Source organism: Lupinus angustifolius, chromosome LG07 (assembly GCF_001865875.1).
Source record: "Lupinus angustifolius cultivar Tanjil chromosome LG07, LupAngTanjil_v1.0, whole genome shotgun sequence".
Lineage (NCBI taxonomy): Eukaryota > Viridiplantae > Streptophyta > Magnoliopsida > Fabales > Fabaceae > Lupinus > Lupinus angustifolius.
In genome coordinates, this window is record NC_032015.1 from 6,857,608 (window position 1) to 6,875,616 (window position 18,009).

The 18,009-nt window shown below is 31.8% G+C and overlaps 2 protein-coding genes across 8 annotated transcripts; both read right to left on the reverse strand.

Moving 5' to 3' along the window:
* Nucleotides 1,157–8,231, reverse strand: LOC109352066 (DEAD-box ATP-dependent RNA helicase 7-like). Its single transcript, XM_019593866.1, has 14 exons — nucleotides 7,758–8,231; nucleotides 7,000–7,134; nucleotides 6,757–6,897; nucleotides 6,551–6,662; nucleotides 5,927–5,997; nucleotides 5,672–5,826; nucleotides 5,465–5,576; nucleotides 5,132–5,233; nucleotides 4,989–5,049; nucleotides 4,730–4,898; nucleotides 4,565–4,661; nucleotides 4,362–4,456; nucleotides 3,963–4,096; nucleotides 1,157–1,537 (listed from the first exon to the last, which is right to left on the reverse strand). The coding sequence occupies exons 1-14, from the start codon at nucleotides 8,229–8,231 to the stop codon at nucleotides 1,338–1,340; spliced, it is 2,058 nt and encodes a 685-aa protein (XP_019449411.1). The 3' UTR covers nucleotides 1,157–1,337.
* LOC109352067 (formin-1-like) lies at nucleotides 10,240–16,384 on the reverse strand. Of its 7 annotated transcripts, none has more exons than XM_019593873.1 (5): nucleotides 16,133–16,362; nucleotides 15,767–15,880; nucleotides 14,472–14,775; nucleotides 14,353–14,435; nucleotides 14,052–14,298 (listed from the first exon to the last, which is right to left on the reverse strand). In XM_019593873.1, exons 1-5 carry the CDS (start codon nucleotides 16,259–16,261, stop codon nucleotides 14,200–14,202), a joined length of 729 nt encoding a protein of 242 aa, XP_019449418.1. In that variant the 5' UTR covers nucleotides 16,262–16,362; the 3' UTR covers nucleotides 14,052–14,199. The 7 variants fall into 7 exon arrangements, with proteins under 7 accessions (XP_019449419.1, XP_019449418.1, XP_019449417.1 ...); XM_019593872.1 differs by having other exon boundaries at nucleotides 14,350–14,435; XM_019593870.1 differs by having other exon boundaries at nucleotides 14,056–14,432; nucleotides 14,490–14,775.

Sequence of the window (18,009 nt, forward strand, 5' to 3'; positions counted from 1 at the left end):
AAATCAAGTGTGTAGGAGGAAGCAAGACGAAGAAGGTCTTGCCAAATTGGAAAGACCGAATACAAGGGCAGAACACTAATACAGTGTTGCAAGTACCAACATACTATGCATTACATAAAGGATTGTCCAAATGAATAAAATTCTATAAGGGAAATGTTATTGTGTAAAGTAGAACTCATGATGAATCGAACAAACTTTATATTCATTTAAAATTTGGCTTGTTATTAAGTTTACTAAATTTGGTTTGTGAATCAAACAAGTTGAAATTAAGCTAAAAATTATACCTGTAGAGGTTGATCACCTCCACATTTGATTAATCTTTTGATTTTATAAAATAAAAAAATTAATTTTGAACAATTGATTGAAATATAAATAAAATCCACAATAGTCTATATAAGAGGATTTTTAGTTTTACTTTGATTGATAACTTATTCCCCTTTTGTGATATTGTTTATTATTAACTAATACTTTTATTTGGAAAATAAAAGATAAGGAAAGCATTTTAAAGAGTTTCATAATCTGAACATAATTTTTTGACATATTATAGGATGAAAGACATTCACGTTAGAATAATATGTTATTGTAAAAGATGAGAACAAATAATATGGTCTATTAGATATTATTTGAACATCAATGTTAAAATATGAGTACATATGATTATATAATTGATAATAACTAATTTTTAATCATAACCATATATGATTGGTTACAAGACCCAAATTTATTAATTTCATATAACAATTGTTCTTAGTTTAGTTTATAGCACATAGACATTTATCTTTATTTTGCATCTACTTTTAATTTTACAGACATCTAAAACAAATAAAAACATATATTGATGTCAATATATCATTTTATCAAAATGCAAACCAAGATTGAATAGACTAAGAATTGATGTCTCAAACTATAACATAAATCTTATTATACACTAATTATATTAAAACTAGAATAGAAAAATAATAAATATAATTGAAATTTCAGATCCTTATCCCTAAGGGTGATCCAAGAATTGAAGTATTGAAGAAAAAATTAGTTACTAAACTTAAAGGATGAAGAACCGCTATTGTAAAATTAACTATGAAGAAAATCGTTAATATATAGACGTTCATTGCAGAGGAATTATTATAACAAACCATGTAGTATAGAAACTTGACAGTGAAACAAATGGCAAAATAAATATTTCTATCTTAGTTATCATTGCCAATCCTATAGAAATTCAATTCTTACACATGCATGTCAAAATTGAGATAGATGGGATTAATAATAGTTCAACACAAATAACAAACTGTAGGTTAAAAATTGGATAAGGGGTTCCCTGAACCATCTCACTAACTCCTTTACCATCTATTTCCACCTCTCCCACCACCGTAACCACCTGAAAATCTACCATTCCTGCCGCCTCCTCTTCCACCAAATCTACTTCCACCAAACCCACGACCTCCACCACCATATCTGCTCACTTTTGACTGCTCTCTTTCTTGCAACTGCGGCAATGTTTTCACCACCTCCAGACTTACATTAGCAGCATTTTGCTGACCTGAAAACCGAAAACAATTCAATTGAAAATATAACCCAAGGAGATGAGAAGCTGTTTTGTAGAATTGATTCAAGCATGTGATAAGTTTTCAAACGGTTTGTAGGGGTTAGCCAAAGCTTGGAAAAGATAGCAACGAAACAAACACTAAGCAATGATTATTTCCTTCATGGAAGGGGAAGTTGATGGATACTATACACAGGATATATGGTCAAAAGAGCTGGTAGAAAAAGATTTTTTTTAAATTCTTGAGATCCAAAGTTAGTAGCCAACACTTGGTTGTTGCTGTTGAAATCCTATGTCAGCAAATAATTAAACTTTACCAGTAATAAATGCATCCAACTCTTTTGCTGGTACGTCAAAAACAGCACCATTTCCATCCGCAGTGATAGTAAGACCCTGCACTGTGTTAACCTTCTCCTCGGGCACGAATCTCCTCAGGATTCCAAATGCAAAACTGAGAATAGCCCATAAAAGCATAAGTCAAATAGCACCAAGCAAATGATAAACTCAAACTGATACTGAAAAGTTAACTACAGCCGATAAATAAACAAGACCAGGCAAAGGACACTCAAAAACTGATACTGAAAAGTTAAATATAGCTGATAAATAAGCAAGACTACACTAAATATTAATATCCAAACAACAAGACTTTAAAATATAAGCTCCTAGATAGTAATAAAAACTAAGATGCACTTAATTAAAAATAGTAAAGTTCTCACGATGGGGTGAAAATAGGTTTTCCAATCTCAAGCTGTAATGTGACATAATTTTCCATGGAAGTCAGAAGTGATCTTTTCACTATCTCAGTAAAACCCTGCAAATAACAAAATATTTTTCATTTCATAACAAATCCTGTACATGTAAAGAAATTAACAATGATGTAAGAAATCAATGCAGAAATTTGATAGACCACTTGACTTACAACAGCCTTGGCAAGAGCTTTTGCAAGTAATTCAACAGCTGATAAACCACTGTTATTCAAAAGCCCCTCAGCAGCAGACGTGAATGCAGGAACCACACTGCATTTATGACATGAGTTAGCAGAGCATAAGATAATGTTAAACTCGAGCAAAAACAAGAGGCATACCTATCAGACACTTGCAAAATCAATTCAGCAGCTTCCCCACCAACAGCTTTGGCAATATCATCAGACTGAGGAGCCGATACATGTTCAAATTTAACACCTGATTCTCGCTCTATTCTAGATACACTTGACTTTCTGGGATCATAAAGCATTACAGCAATTCCAGTATTACCTGAAAAAACCAAACCAATATATAACAGGAAATTTCAATAACACAAAAATTGCACACAATCTATAAGCAAATAACAAGATTCCAATATACCAGCTCTTCCGGTACGTCCAGAACGATGGATGTATGCTTCTACATCCCGTGGAGGTTCACACTAAATCAAATCAAATTCAGCAAATCATGTCAAAAAGCATAAAGTAACAATTTACTATATTGCACATGCAAATCAAGCATACCTGGATAATTAACTGAACATCATTGATATCGAGACCCCTAGCTGCCACATTTGTGGCCACCAATGTGAGGAATTTTCCAGACCTAAAACCTGACAAAGTCACCTGCAACAAGGGACAGAACACAATTTAGAGAATACATAACAGCAAGAAGGGCACCTGAAAATTTATTAAACTCAAATAGTGAAAAGTCACAAACATGTGAGTCCACAAGGATATATAAGTTTCATGACTTGTAACTCTTGCACCATACATACATATTAAAATTAATCAATGTTTCCAAAAACAATAATCAATAATATATTAAAATTAATTATTCATGTTAATAAAACTCACCTCACGTTGGGACTGTTGTATGTCACCATGGAGAGGTCTTGCACCCTGCAAGACCCCTGCAAGCTCAGAGGCAGACTCCTTTTTCTCAGTAAAAATAATTGTTCGGCCTCCACTGAAGCAGAACCAAATGTTAATGAAACAATTCAAAAGATTAACTGTGTACCATAATTGGAAGTAGAAATCACAAATTGAATAGTAAAATATCACCTGCTATAACAGCGAATAATGTCAGGGATAAGCTGGGCCCTAGCAGAACTATTACATGGAAGAACAATATGCCTAACATTGTTGCTAGCCTTCATTTTCTCATTCCCAACAAGATCAGCAGTTTTAGCTGTTTTGTAGAATTGATTCAAGCATGTGATAAGTTTTCAAACGGTTTGTAGGGGTTAGCCAAAGCTTGGAAAAGATAGCAACGAAACAAACACTAAGCAATGATTATTTCCTTCATGGAAGGGGAAGTTGATGGATACTATACACAGGATATATGGTCAAAAGAGCTGGTAGAAAAAGATTTTTTTTAAATTCTTGAGATCCAAAGTTAGTAGCCAACACTTGGTTGTTGCTGTTGAAATCCTATGTCAGCAAATAATTAAACTTTACCAGTAATAAATGCATCCAACTCTTTTGCTGGTACGTCAAAAACAGCACCATTTCCATCCGCAGTGATAGTAAGACCCTGCACTGTGTTAACCTTCTCCTCGGGCACGAATCTCCTCAGGATTCCAAATGCAAAACTGAGAATAGCCCATAAAAGCATAAGTCAAATAGCACCAAGCAAATGATAAACTCAAACTGATACTGAAAAGTTAACTACAGCCGATAAATAAACAAGACCAGGCAAAGGACACTCAAAAACTGATACTGAAAAGTTAAATATAGCTGATAAATAAGCAAGACTACACTAAATATTAATATCCAAACAACAAGACTTTAAAATATAAGCTCCTAGATAGTAATAAAAACTAAGATGCACTTAATTAAAAATAGTAAAGTTCTCACGATGGGGTGAAAATAGGTTTTCCAATCTCAAGCTGTAATGTGACATAATTTTCCATGGAAGTCAGAAGTGATCTTTTCACTATCTCAGTAAAACCCTGCAAATAACAAAATATTTTTCATTTCATAACAAATCCTGTACATGTAAAGAAATTAACAATGATGTAAGAAATCAATGCAGAAATTTGATAGACCACTTGACTTACAACAGCCTTGGCAAGAGCTTTTGCAAGTAATTCAACAGCTGATAAACCACTGTTATTCAAAAGCCCCTCAGCAGCAGACGTGAATGCAGGAACCACACTGCATTTATGACATGAGTTAGCAGAGCATAAGATAATGTTAAACTCGAGCAAAAACAAGAGGCATACCTATCAGACACTTGCAAAATCAATTCAGCAGCTTCCCCACCAACAGCTTTGGCAATATCATCAGACTGAGGAGCCGATACATGTTCAAATTTAACACCTGATTCTCGCTCTATTCTAGATACACTTGACTTTCTGGGATCATAAAGCATTACAGCAATTCCAGTATTACCTGAAAAAACCAAACCAATATATAACAGGAAATTTCAATAACACAAAAATTGCACACAATCTATAAGCAAATAACAAGATTCCAATATACCAGCTCTTCCGGTACGTCCAGAACGATGGATGTATGCTTCTACATCCCGTGGAGGTTCACACTAAATCAAATCAAATTCAGCAAATCATGTCAAAAAGCATAAAGTAACAATTTACTATATTGCACATGCAAATCAAGCATACCTGGATAATTAACTGAACATCATTGATATCGAGACCCCTAGCTGCCACATTTGTGGCCACCAATGTGAGGAATTTTCCAGACCTAAAACCTGACAAAGTCACCTGCAACAAGGGACAGAACACAATTTAGAGAATACATAACAGCAAGAAGGGCACCTGAAAATTTATTAAACTCAAATAGTGAAAAGTCACAAACATGTGAGTCCACAAGGATATATAAGTTTCATGACTTGTAACTCTTGCACCATACATACATATTAAAATTAATCAATGTTTCCAAAAACAATAATCAATAATATATTAAAATTAATTATTCATGTTAATAAAACTCACCTCACGTTGGGACTGTTGTATGTCACCATGGAGAGGTCTTGCACCCTGCAAGACCCCTGCAAGCTCAGAGGCAGACTCCTTTTTCTCAGTAAAAATAATTGTTCGGCCTCCACTGAAGCAGAACCAAATGTTAATGAAACAATTCAAAAGATTAACTGTGTACCATAATTGGAAGTAGAAATCACAAATTGAATAGTAAAATATCACCTGCTATAACAGCGAATAATGTCAGGGATAAGCTGGGCCCTAGCAGAACTATTACATGGAAGAACAATATGCCTAACATTGTTGCTAGCCTTCATTTTCTCATTCCCAACAAGATCAGCAGTTTTTTTATCACGTTTCAAAAATCTTGTAGAAATCTGGCAAAAAAAAAGGTGTTGGTTAAGTAAAAGACCATATGTGCAACACAATCAGCACAAACAAGGAATTTAAAAAAGAAATGATTGCATAGACGAATACCTGCTTAACCCAGACTGGTAGAGTAGCACTGAAAAGAAGTGTCTGGACTTTGTTGACGTCCTCTACTTTGCCTGCAATAATCAAACATGGCACCATTTTTATGCTTTAACTATATTACTATCCAAAATATTGTCTAAAAAACTTGACTGATCACAATTGCATAGCATCACAACTAGAAAATGCAAGACAAGAATTTGAAACAATGGTAGTTAAAATTTGATGAAATTAAGTATTCTATCAAATTTTAATGTTTCTTCCAAGTTATCAGATATACTGAACCACAAAAGATGTGTGGAAAAGGAAAACCAGCAGCATTGCTGCAAGTCGGTGGCAACTTGAAGAGGAATAGTTTGTAGAACACTTCAATTCAACAGTCAAACAATGTACAACTCCCCATCAACGAAGATGTATTTTCACAAAGAAATAACAGCAGTCAAAAATATGTATGCAAAGCCTCCAGCTAAAACTAGCAAATTCATAATCAAAATATGAGAAGCTACAGAGTAGATAATAATCCTAATGAGCTTAAAGAATAGGATGGAACCTCAGTGGGCTCAGATGAATAATTGGATATACACAAGTACATAAGACACAATTTAAATTTGGCAAAAACAAACAGCATACCTAGAATGAGTTCAACATCTTCAACAAAACCCATTCTCAGCATCTCATCAGCCTCATCGAGGACACGGAACCTTAGTAGGCTCAGATCAATATTTCCCCTCTCTATATGATCCTGTACAAAATCAGCATTACACATCAATCCACTAGTAGTCTTTCTTAATTTGCAGAGGAAAAAAAAAACCAACAATCACTATTGAAGTAATTACCTTTATGCGACCAGGTGTGCCAATAACAATATCAACACCCCTCTTGAGCTTAATCTCTTGAGTCTGATATGGAGCTCCACCATATAAACAGCAAGAAACCAATCCCAATGACCCACCATAAACTTCAAAATCAGCATGCACCTAATGAACCATAGCATGACACGATTAAAATACACATAATATGGAAAACTATACCACTTCTGTAATCAGCTCATAGGTAATACTATAAAGTATTAACTATACCTGTTTGGCCAATTCCCTAGTAGGTAGAAGCACAACGACACTTGGAGACCTCCCATAGCCCAACTTTCTTGATGCTTTTGCTGGACCATTTGTTAAAGACTCCAATATAGGCAACACAAAAGCCAAAGTTTTACCCTGCAAAGGCAAAAGATGGGGATTTTTTAAATAAAATAATCTAGAGACCGATCAAAACCAAAATATCGATATAACTCCCACTTCTTTATATCTTATCAGGATCTTTTCTAAGCTAACTATGTGCCGCCATTACATTTCTTTCAACACATAACATACCCATATAAGCTGCAAACATATGCTAATGTTTCTTACCTAACCCATTATTCAACTTTGTCAGCTATTTATTGAGAAAATTACACTAACCTCCCCAGAATTTGTCTTAATTACATTGAGCTCAACTGTTATTTCAAAAATTACACCAAATAATTAAAATCTCACTCAGTTTCGCTTAATGTTATTATTGAAATTATAGTGGCTGAAGGTGTAATTAAGTGAAATGAGATCAATATAAATTTATCTTGTTGATTCACTGTTGAGATATTTGTAAATAGTTACCACAATTCATATAAAATATAAAATTCCGAATGCCTCCAACCACTCATAAGGAACTGAATATTTGCCTTATTAAGGAAATATATAGCACATAGCATACACACACAAAAATTAAATGAAAGCATACACAATTAAACTATGCAGAATAATTGAGTAATATCTATATATATACGTATAAGTATGTTACATACCTGACCAGTGCGAGCACGACCAACCAAATCATCGCCGTCGAGAATAATATCGAAGGTCATAGCTTGAATCGGGAACAACGCTTCAATCCCCTTCTCCTTCAACTTCGCCTTCAACGGTTCCGAAATCCTAAAATTGGAAACCGCATTAGGATTCTCAACTTCTACTTCAGCCTCAACCTCTTCTTCCTCTTCTATCTCCACCTTCGCTTTCTTACTCTTCTTCTTCTTCTCCTTCGTTTTCAAACCCTCAACAACATCGGAACTAGTCTCACTCTTCTCACCATCATCATCTTCTTCAGAAGATGATGAAACCTTCTTCCGCTTCTTCTTGATCTCCTTGGAGCCACTCTTCTTCTTGCTATCTGAAACGGTGTCGTTCACGTTCTCGACATTGTCGGTGGTTTTTATCTTCTTCTCCTTCTTGAGTTTCTTGTCGTTGGAAACGGCGTCGTTGGATAGAGGAAGAGAAGGCATGGTGGCGGAACGGTGCGTTTAGGGTTAGGGTTATGGTTATGAAAGTGTGAGTCAGTGAGTAAAAGGTGTAAGAAAGAGCGAGTGAGATATTTTCTCCTGTTTTGAAGGTTACGGCACTGAGTTGCAGTAACAGGAGAATAAAGAGGAAGAGCTAGGTCGTGATTTTCGCCTTTTATAGGTTAGGCTGGGACGCTCTTACACGTTCTAAACCGTTGGATCGTCTAAACCCTATTTTGGTTCGATGCTAGGCGTTGGATTTTGTACCTGAAACGGTTTGGGTTGCATTATTAGGTCAAAGACTCAATAATAAACTAGGGTTTTGTGATTAAATTTCATAACATACTCTAACATGTTAAAAATACTTTTTCGATTATTAGACTCAACTTTTGATAAGAAACTAATTCTTTCAAGGTACGTGGTTGTCACTTATAAGAATTAAACTATTGATAATTTTCAAAATCTAATAGAGTCTTACATTACTAATAAATCAATATATTATTAGTTATCTAATTTACTTCTTCTATTCTCTTTCACATCTCATCTCCTTTCATCATCCTTCATCAGCATATCAAACCCAAAAATAAACCATACTACTACCTACAAACTAGCATAAACAGTGTTGATATTGTCCTGCAAGTGACATTCATAACGTACAAGTTATGTAAAAGGAAAGTATTTAGTTCTAGCTTTTTCACTTAGTTTTATTGGATGGTCATTTATATCTTTAAATAACCAATATGATGTTTTACTCAAATTATTAAACAAAATAAGTATGACAACATTTAATCTACTTGCTGATCATACTAATTCTTCCGTATTACTCGTCTTCTTATTTTAATTAATTAACTAAGCCTATAAATAGACATAAAAAATTCACATCTACCCTTATTAACCACCTCAAAGGTTACACATACAAAAAATTCATTAATAGAATAAAGAGGTTATAATAACAATACACCAAAATCAAATTCTAGATGACAATAAAAAATGTAACATGACTTAGCAAACCCATGAATCCTACTAGTAGCATATTCTTACTTGATCCCAAAATCTCATTGGTTAGGTGTTCTTAATGATAAAGTTATTTTGGTTGGTTGATAATAAAATTTTGATATTGATGATTTTTATTCATCAAACACATCATCAAATAAGAAAAAAATACAAACATTTAGCCATGGATAATGTCCAAAAATAGGACATGAGAACACTACATTATTTAAAAATATCAAATTTGTAATGTCAAATAAATTTAAATATTAACATGAATAAAATCTAAATATACAATTAGTGTTTATATATATATTTTCATATAATAATCACCTTCACTAAAATGCCAGGTAGCCACTTTAGAACATGGTATTTAGTACTATATTTCATTCGTAATGCCTCCAATTTTTTACTCTTTAATTGTCATCATTATTAAAATTATTATATATTTTCAATTTATTTAGTGACAATTTAGCAACTTCTAAATTTCTCCCATCTATTAACCACCTAAAGGTCACACATAATTTTTTAATTAATTAATAAGGTAAAAAAATTATAATAATTAGGGTGATGACTCCATGATTCATACATAGCCATCTAATCTCATAAGGTTGGTCACTGCTACTTGTATATTTTGTTCAAAGAGAGTTTGTAACTTTTTTTCTGTAAATAGTTAGAAATTCTGCACCCACGACTTGTAATAGCCCTGAAAGGCTGAAATGTTCAACAGCCCAAGAAGAAGTTGTCTCGTTCATATTAATTCCAAACAATTTCAATACCATGAACCCTTGTCATTATTTTTCATGTGTCTTAAACATGCAGAACATGCCTTGAACTTTTCTCTGCTTTATTATTATTAACTCTATGATTTATAGGATAAGATTAGAATTTGAGATGAAATTTTCTGTTTTCTTATTTTACATATATATATTTTACATCAATCTACTATGTTTGTGTTGGATATCAACAGCATATGTTTAAACAAAAAATATTTCTCATTGCATCTTCTATGGATCTCTCCTTGTTCAAACATTAAATTGTATCAGACAACAAAAATTAGAACTATATAGTTAACAGAATTCAGCAAAGGATACATAGAATAATAAAGTTACAGCCAAAAACTAAGAAGATATCCCAGAACCATATATATAAGCCATTTTGGAATGAATAATTGGTCCGAAGAAGATGGAGCAGGAGGAGTTGGAGTGTCACACAAATTATATCCATACCATGTATCACTTGGGATGGAAGTGTTGAAATTAAAGGTAACAGGCTCTGTGTCAATGCCATAGAATTTCACACTTTCAGGCTTCCAACCATTATTTTCATTTGCACCAGATCTATATAGGTATACATAACAAATTTGAGAAGCACATGGACCATCTATCTGAAATGTATCTGAAGAACACTGCTCAAATGTTCTTGAAAGTGGATCATTCAGTCTTGGTGCATATATCTGATACAATAAAATTGGTTATCAAAACAAATATATAAATGTCAAATGATACTTAAAAGTTAACAAGATCTTTTAATTTCAATTCCACTATCAACATTTTCTATTCAGTTCATCACCTTTCATCCAAAGTGAACAATATTAGCCTTTCTAATTTCTGGGCTTTTAAAGCCTCTAGTTATAAGTTTAGCTCCTCTCCGGTACTGAAATATGAAGAGAAAAACATATTTTTAGTTTCTTTTATTAAAAAATAACTTAAAATCGTGAGGAGCACATCTGCTGTACCACAAAGTGTGCCACGACTTATGATTGGTTGAAAAAATATATTTAAATTAAAATTTTAATAGTTAATTATTTTTCTGACCAATCACAAGCAGTGGCGCATGGAGTAACACACTATTTTGGGACAGTAGATGTCCACCCAAAATCGTGATAGTTAAAGATTTTTTTTTATCAAATGTCACAGTTCTCATCTATTAGTCGAGTATTTGAATGGATCATCACCCCTAACTCAATGTTTAAATATAAAATTAATTCATGTTCCTTAGAGCCTCAAAGAAAGTTATACAGAACTAGTTTTAGAAGAAGAAAAAATAGAATATCTTTGCAAAGTAAAGTTGCTAAAATCAGCAAAAATATGAAGATAACTTAGCATGTAACATTATTGAACACTAACAAACTAAATAATGAATGCCTATGATTCTGAGTTCAATTCTGTCAAACTTGATAAACTCTAACACTGATTATGTTTGCAGGCCTATGGATGATGTCTCAACAAAATGTGTTGACTTGGATACACCATTGCATCATGATCAGGTTACTTTAGCCACAAGACAACATCAGCTTGGCTTGGTCAGGAATTGTCTTGTGGCACATTGTTGTAGACCAGAAAGCATAGGCATGAAGCATCAGCTAAGGCCAGACAAGATGCATCAGGTCAGGAGCATGGTGCATCAGCCTGGTCCAGACAGGATGCATCAGATCAGGCGAATCAAGAGCATGGTGCATCACTCTCGGTCAGGAATGATGCATCAGGCTGGAAACACAGGCAGGACACATCCAACTCAGGTGTCTCGGTCAGAAAAGGTCATAGTGCATCAACTTCACTATGAACATTCACATCTCAGCAGTTTCATCATCATGATGAATCTTGTGGGCCAAAAGCTTATTGGGCTGATTATGAAGTAATTCACACTCAGAATTTGAAGACTTGTGTTCAGTCCTTTTGTAGTCAACGATTACTTGAAGTGCAAGCAATAGCTTCAGGCTTTGTATTAGTCTTGTTAGTTCTGTTTTTTCTATTTTGAAAGTTGTTAGTTGTTATCAATTTGTTTTCATTCGATAGGTGTATATATTAACCATTGTTTTTTACTTTGAAATACAATCAATCAATAAGAATTTTGCTTCAAGCATTCTTTTCTTTCATATTGCCAATTTCTTCTATTTTCCTTTTGATCAAAGAAGAATTTGATTGTCAACAATGGAGTTTGCATTTTCAAGAAATTCCAATTGTGGGTTTCTTTATAGTTCCAACATTAAAAATATTTTTTAATGCTTCATTAAAAAATAATCTATAAACTGATATTGGATTTGGAACCAATATAATTAAACATATTTCAATAAAAAATAAATAAATTAAGGAAATAGCAAAACCTGGTTGCCATAAGCATCCCCAAAAGCTATACTGATCTGATCATTTGTAAACTTAGGTGATGTACAACTTGTAGATATAACCACCATGTAAGAACAGTTGGCAGCATTCTTCATCTATTGAGGACACACAAAAGAAGAAAAAACAAATAGATAATAATTAAATCATTGGTCTTTACATTAAGCATAAAAACAACTTCATGTAATTAAAGATATTAAAAAAATTGTATTTTTTGGTTCATTGGAAGGACTAGGCACAAGTACCTGGATATAACCAACACTGAATGATTCTGCACCTTGAGGTAGTAGAGAAATATATTTGGACTCTGAGACTGAAAGGGTTAATCCAGAGGCCAAAGAGAGCAGAAGAAGAACTTGTTTCATCATCTTTTTTTCAATAATCTTTAGCTAAAGAATGAAAAGAGAAAAGAGTGTGTGTAGAATGAAATGTTTTGGTATAACACTATAATGTGCTTTTAAGCTTCAAGTCCAGTTCCTTTTTCTTTATGTTGCTTTGCACCAAGCTTATATTCCACGTATGGTATTTGTATGCCAATAAATTCTCTGGTATAATAAATATGTTAGATAACAAGGTAAGAGAGAAAATCATAAATGTATATAGGTCAAGCCAAAATTCATGTCTTCGTTATACTATTTATGAAAGTATACACCTAATTTAATTTAGTGCCTAAATTGTTTATTTGTTATTACTGTTTTCTCATGCCATAAATAATACATTTAATTTTTGAAAGAAAATATAAAATCAAACTATAAATTATTAAAATAATAGAAATAAATAAAAATGATAACTAGATATTAAAAAATTACGTCAGCATAATTATTCTTTTGTCAATTTAATTTTTCGAGTAAGCAGATATTAAACTCAACTAAAAATACACCCTATAAGTTTCTTAAACAGACCAAAAAAGTTGTTGACTGAACAGAGGGCAAATACGACTTAATATTGATTCTTGGCTTTGTCTGTAGATCATGTGCTGTTTTTTTTTTATATTTTACTGTCAGTACATTCCTTGTGCTACACGAGTTTGATTATTAAAATACAAAGTTTTAAAGCCCATTGGAATTTCTTGACAATGAGATTCAACAAATATCAGGTTAATCAGGCTATTTCTGTAATTTTAGCCTGTAGCATATCGGGCCGGCCCGGCCCAAAAATGCAAGGGTGTTTCTAGTATAAGTGGAAATGGTTTCAATAAAGCAACATATAGAAGTGAATTTTGATTAAGTGGGACTAACAATTGCGAAGAGACCCCGTGTGTTTTAGGCAAACAAAGATCACATGTACACATGTCTCTAACCAATTAAATTTTAATAAGTAATATAAAAATATTATTTTATGTTTTTATAACTTTTCTATCTAATGAAATATCGTTTTTTTAATTGGATGGAAACACTAAATTTAAATATCAAATGGAATAGATGATTTTATAGACCCTTTGTCCTAAATTTGAAGGGGACCTAATATCATGTTCCTACAATTGTAGGACGTTCCTTTCAATTTTGTTCCAGTTTTGGTGACAAATGACATGTGTTGTTATTATCATTTATCTAAACGTTATATTTAAAGATAATTTTTCTCTGATTTATAATGCATGTTCAAGATGCAGCATATAACTTCCATGCATATATGCCTTTTTCCTTTGTTTTATATATATTATTATCAAATATATAAAATGAATCAGAGAGATAAAAGAGTAAGTGCAGGCACATATATAATAGTTGTTAATATAGATAATAACTGAGTTTGCCCAAGGCTTAACACACATCTTGTGCATTGTTCCAACTACATAAAACTACTAATAATTCATTTCCATGTCTACAAATAAGATGATACATGGAATAGTAAAGTTCATACAATTACACATAAAAGCTAAGAACAAATCCTAGAACCACATATATAATCCATTTTGGAGTGACTACTTTGTATGAAGAAGAATGAGGAGGAGGAGGAGGAGGGGTTGTGGTAGGAGGAGGAGGGGCGGTGGTAGGAGGAGGAGGGGTGGTGGTAGGTGGAGGAGGGGTGGTGGTAGGAGGTGGAGGTGGAGGTGGAGGAGTTGTTGGATGGAATGGATGAAAGGGAGGAGGAGGAGGAGAAGTTGTTGGAGGAAAAGGGTCAAAATGTGGTGGAGGAGGAGTTGTTGGAGGAAAAGGGTCAAAATGTGGTGGAGGAGGAGCTATTGGAAACTTACACAAATTATAACCAAACCAAGTTTCATTAGGGATAGAGGTATTGAAATCAAAATTAATAGGCTTTGTATCAATGCCAAATATTTTAAGGCTTTCAGGCTTCCAAGTATTATTTTCATTTGCACCAGATCTGTATAAGTACACATAACAAATCTTTGAGGCACATGCACCATCTATCTGAAATGTATCTGAAGAACATTGTTCGAATGTCTTTGAAACTGGATCACCAAGTTTTGGAGCATATACCTGGTAAATAACATTGGAGAGGGAGAAAAAAAGTATAAATTTAATTTCAATCATTTTAAATGTTAAGTTAATTCATTAATTAATGTTTTTTTACATAACTTTTTTTAGAAAAGTGTTTTTAAAGATTGGACAAAAAATTAAACAATATTCTTGAAGAGCTTTTATATATAGTATAAAAAATATATTTTGTAGTTGCAATTGTAAAGGGTACTCCAAAGTCCAAACATTGAATAAGGAAAAAAACTGATCTAATTCTTCAAACAAGTGCTACAAGTTTGGTAGAGTTTATTTTTTGAAAATATAAGCTTCTTTATAAATTTTATTGGTAAATACCTAAGATTATAAAATAAGCTTTTATTTTATAAACAAATGCGCTTTTTCAAATCTAGACTCATGGATGGTTGCTTTTTTCCCCTTCAGATTAAATTCATAGATAGAACTACACTTCAAATTTTATGGTTATATTTTCACTTTTTAATAAAACAAATTACATCAAGAAACAAACAAAAGATTACTTAATTTATTTTAAGAAAACATCTTCTTCTTTTCACTTTTTTATTTTTGTTAATAATTAAAAATATATGTAGTACATTAAATTTACATCTATAAATATATGGAAAAAAACATGATAAGCATAAAATATTTTTTTTTTATAATTATTAATAAAAAACATTTTCTTAAATCAAACCTATCCTAAAAACTGAAGAGTTCATTATTATTCTGCAAAGATGTTTGAGCCACTCTACCAACAATATATATTTTTTAAAAAGGTTAACATGTAACAATAATGAACACCAACAAATTAGATTGAATGTCCATGACTCTTAGTTCAGTTTCAATAGTGGGTTTATTCAAAATTCTCCTATAACTCATATAATCTAAATATATATTTCATAGAAAAAATTGTTAAAAATTTGATCTTGAACCAATTAAACATATTACACTAAATAAATAAATAAAATGAGAAATAGAGTGAAGGAAAAGACAAAACCTGGTTGCCATAAGCATCTCCAAAAACAATACCAATCTGATCATTTGTAAACTTAGGTGATGTACAACTTGTAGTTAATACAACCCTATAAGAACAGTTTGCTGCACTCTTCATCTATTAAAATTAACAAATAAGAATAAACCACTCTTCATGTTATTATCCAAAAAAAGCTTAAAGTAACTACAAAGATTGAAAATAAATAAAAATAAAGGTTTTTTATTTCATTTTTCATGAGAAGCCTCCCTTTGGCTCTTTCGAACTGTGACCGTCTCCCCCAACAAATGTTACTGAAGAAATTGAACATTTGATTTTTTGGTACTACTAAGTCAATATCTTACTAGTACAAGAAGTAATAGTTAGAAGTACCTGGATATAGCCAACAGTGAAGGATGGATCTGCAGCATGAGGCACTGGAGGACCAGATTTGGACTCTGAGACTGAAAGGGTTAGTCCATAGGCCAAGAACAAGAGAAGAAGAAGAACCTGTTTCATCATATTTTCTTTTCAAAAATACTTTAGCTAAAGAATGAAAAAGAGCATAAAGAGTGGGTTGGTGAGATTTTTAGAACTGTGCTTAAACCTCTCAATGCTCCTTATTTTATAGCCACACAACGGTTGCTGGTGGACCAAGCCACGTCCACCTTAATATATACTCATATACTCACTCTCTCCTTTTTCAGAACTATTCATGTTTTCATTTTACATCATATTTCATTCCCTATATATCTTTTAATTGTTGCAAATGTATTAAATAAAGTTATTGTACCTATTTTGTACTCCACTTTTACATTAATTAAGTTTTATATATTTTATTTTGATGAATCATAATATTTGTTATTAAATATAATTTATATTATAATTTTTATTTGGTGAAATTTATATTATATATTTTTATTTTTATTTTAATTATCAAAATAAGGTGATGGGTGATTAATATGTTTGTGGTGGTTATATATGATAATATATTTTTTATAGAAATTAAAAATGGTTAAGTGTATAATAGAAAAGAGAAAATTATATCTTCGTGATAATTATTTACAATAATATAAAAAAACTATGGTTTTTGTTGTGAAAATAAAAATATGTGAAGGGCAAAATGGGGAAATACAAATTACACTATTATGATTGGTGATTATTTTGTGTTTTCTCGTTATTAAGTAGTATAGATAAAGGTAAAACATGATGTAACTACAATGATGTTGTAATTTTTACTTTCTTATTTTACTCTTAGCATTTTTTATTTCTACAAAGAAAATCATATAATTATATTAACACATTAATATCTTAAATACTCTCTCGCTTTAAATAGAAAATTAAAACAAAGACAAAAGTGCAACCAATAAAAATTCCAATATAAAGTACATTAAATACAAAAAAAATTATTTTGATTCACCAAATAAAATATATAAAACTTAAATACTTGATTCCATAAAGTAAACATGTAGTCAACAAGCACGAAGTGTCTTTCGTTACACTAGTTATAATAAAGATAAAAAAATTATAATATAAAATATACCAAAAAAATAATTAATATAAAAAGATATTTCAACCATAAAGTGAGAATGTGGTCATTAGGCACGAAGTATCTATCATCGTGCTAGTGTATATAATATTAAATATCTAAAAAAATAAAAGGAATAGAGTACACATTACTCTTTACTATTGGATAAATAAAATGTCATTATATTATAAGTGAAATTTTAGCAATATAAAGTTTTTATGGATCAATACATTATCAATTAATTATGTGTATTATTTTTATTTAAGTATTAATGATAATTAAATTATAAATAATGGAGGATACTATAAATGCTCTAACACAATGATGGATAAACTTTTTTCTCTTACATGTATCTACTTATTTGGGTGTAATTCATGTATCTAGCTAGTTTGTTTTATTAAGTGAATCCATATAAGCTTTAATTAATATTAAAATATGTTCACGTGTATGTTGCTAGTCTTAAGTTTGATATATATATAAATTATTTTAAAGTACAACATAGGCACTATTTTTTATACAGGTTTAATATTAATTTACATATTTTTCAAAATAAATCTTTAAACACAGAAATGTCTAGTTACTAGTTGTATCAGCATCAGCCCATGTCCTTACTCCAGAGTCCACAGCTATTTTTTTAGTGGCGGTACATTCCGCGGTGCACGAGTTTGATTATTAATGTAGTCTACTGTATTTTAATACTATTATTTTGATAATATCACAATTTTTAAGTTAACTTTTCTGG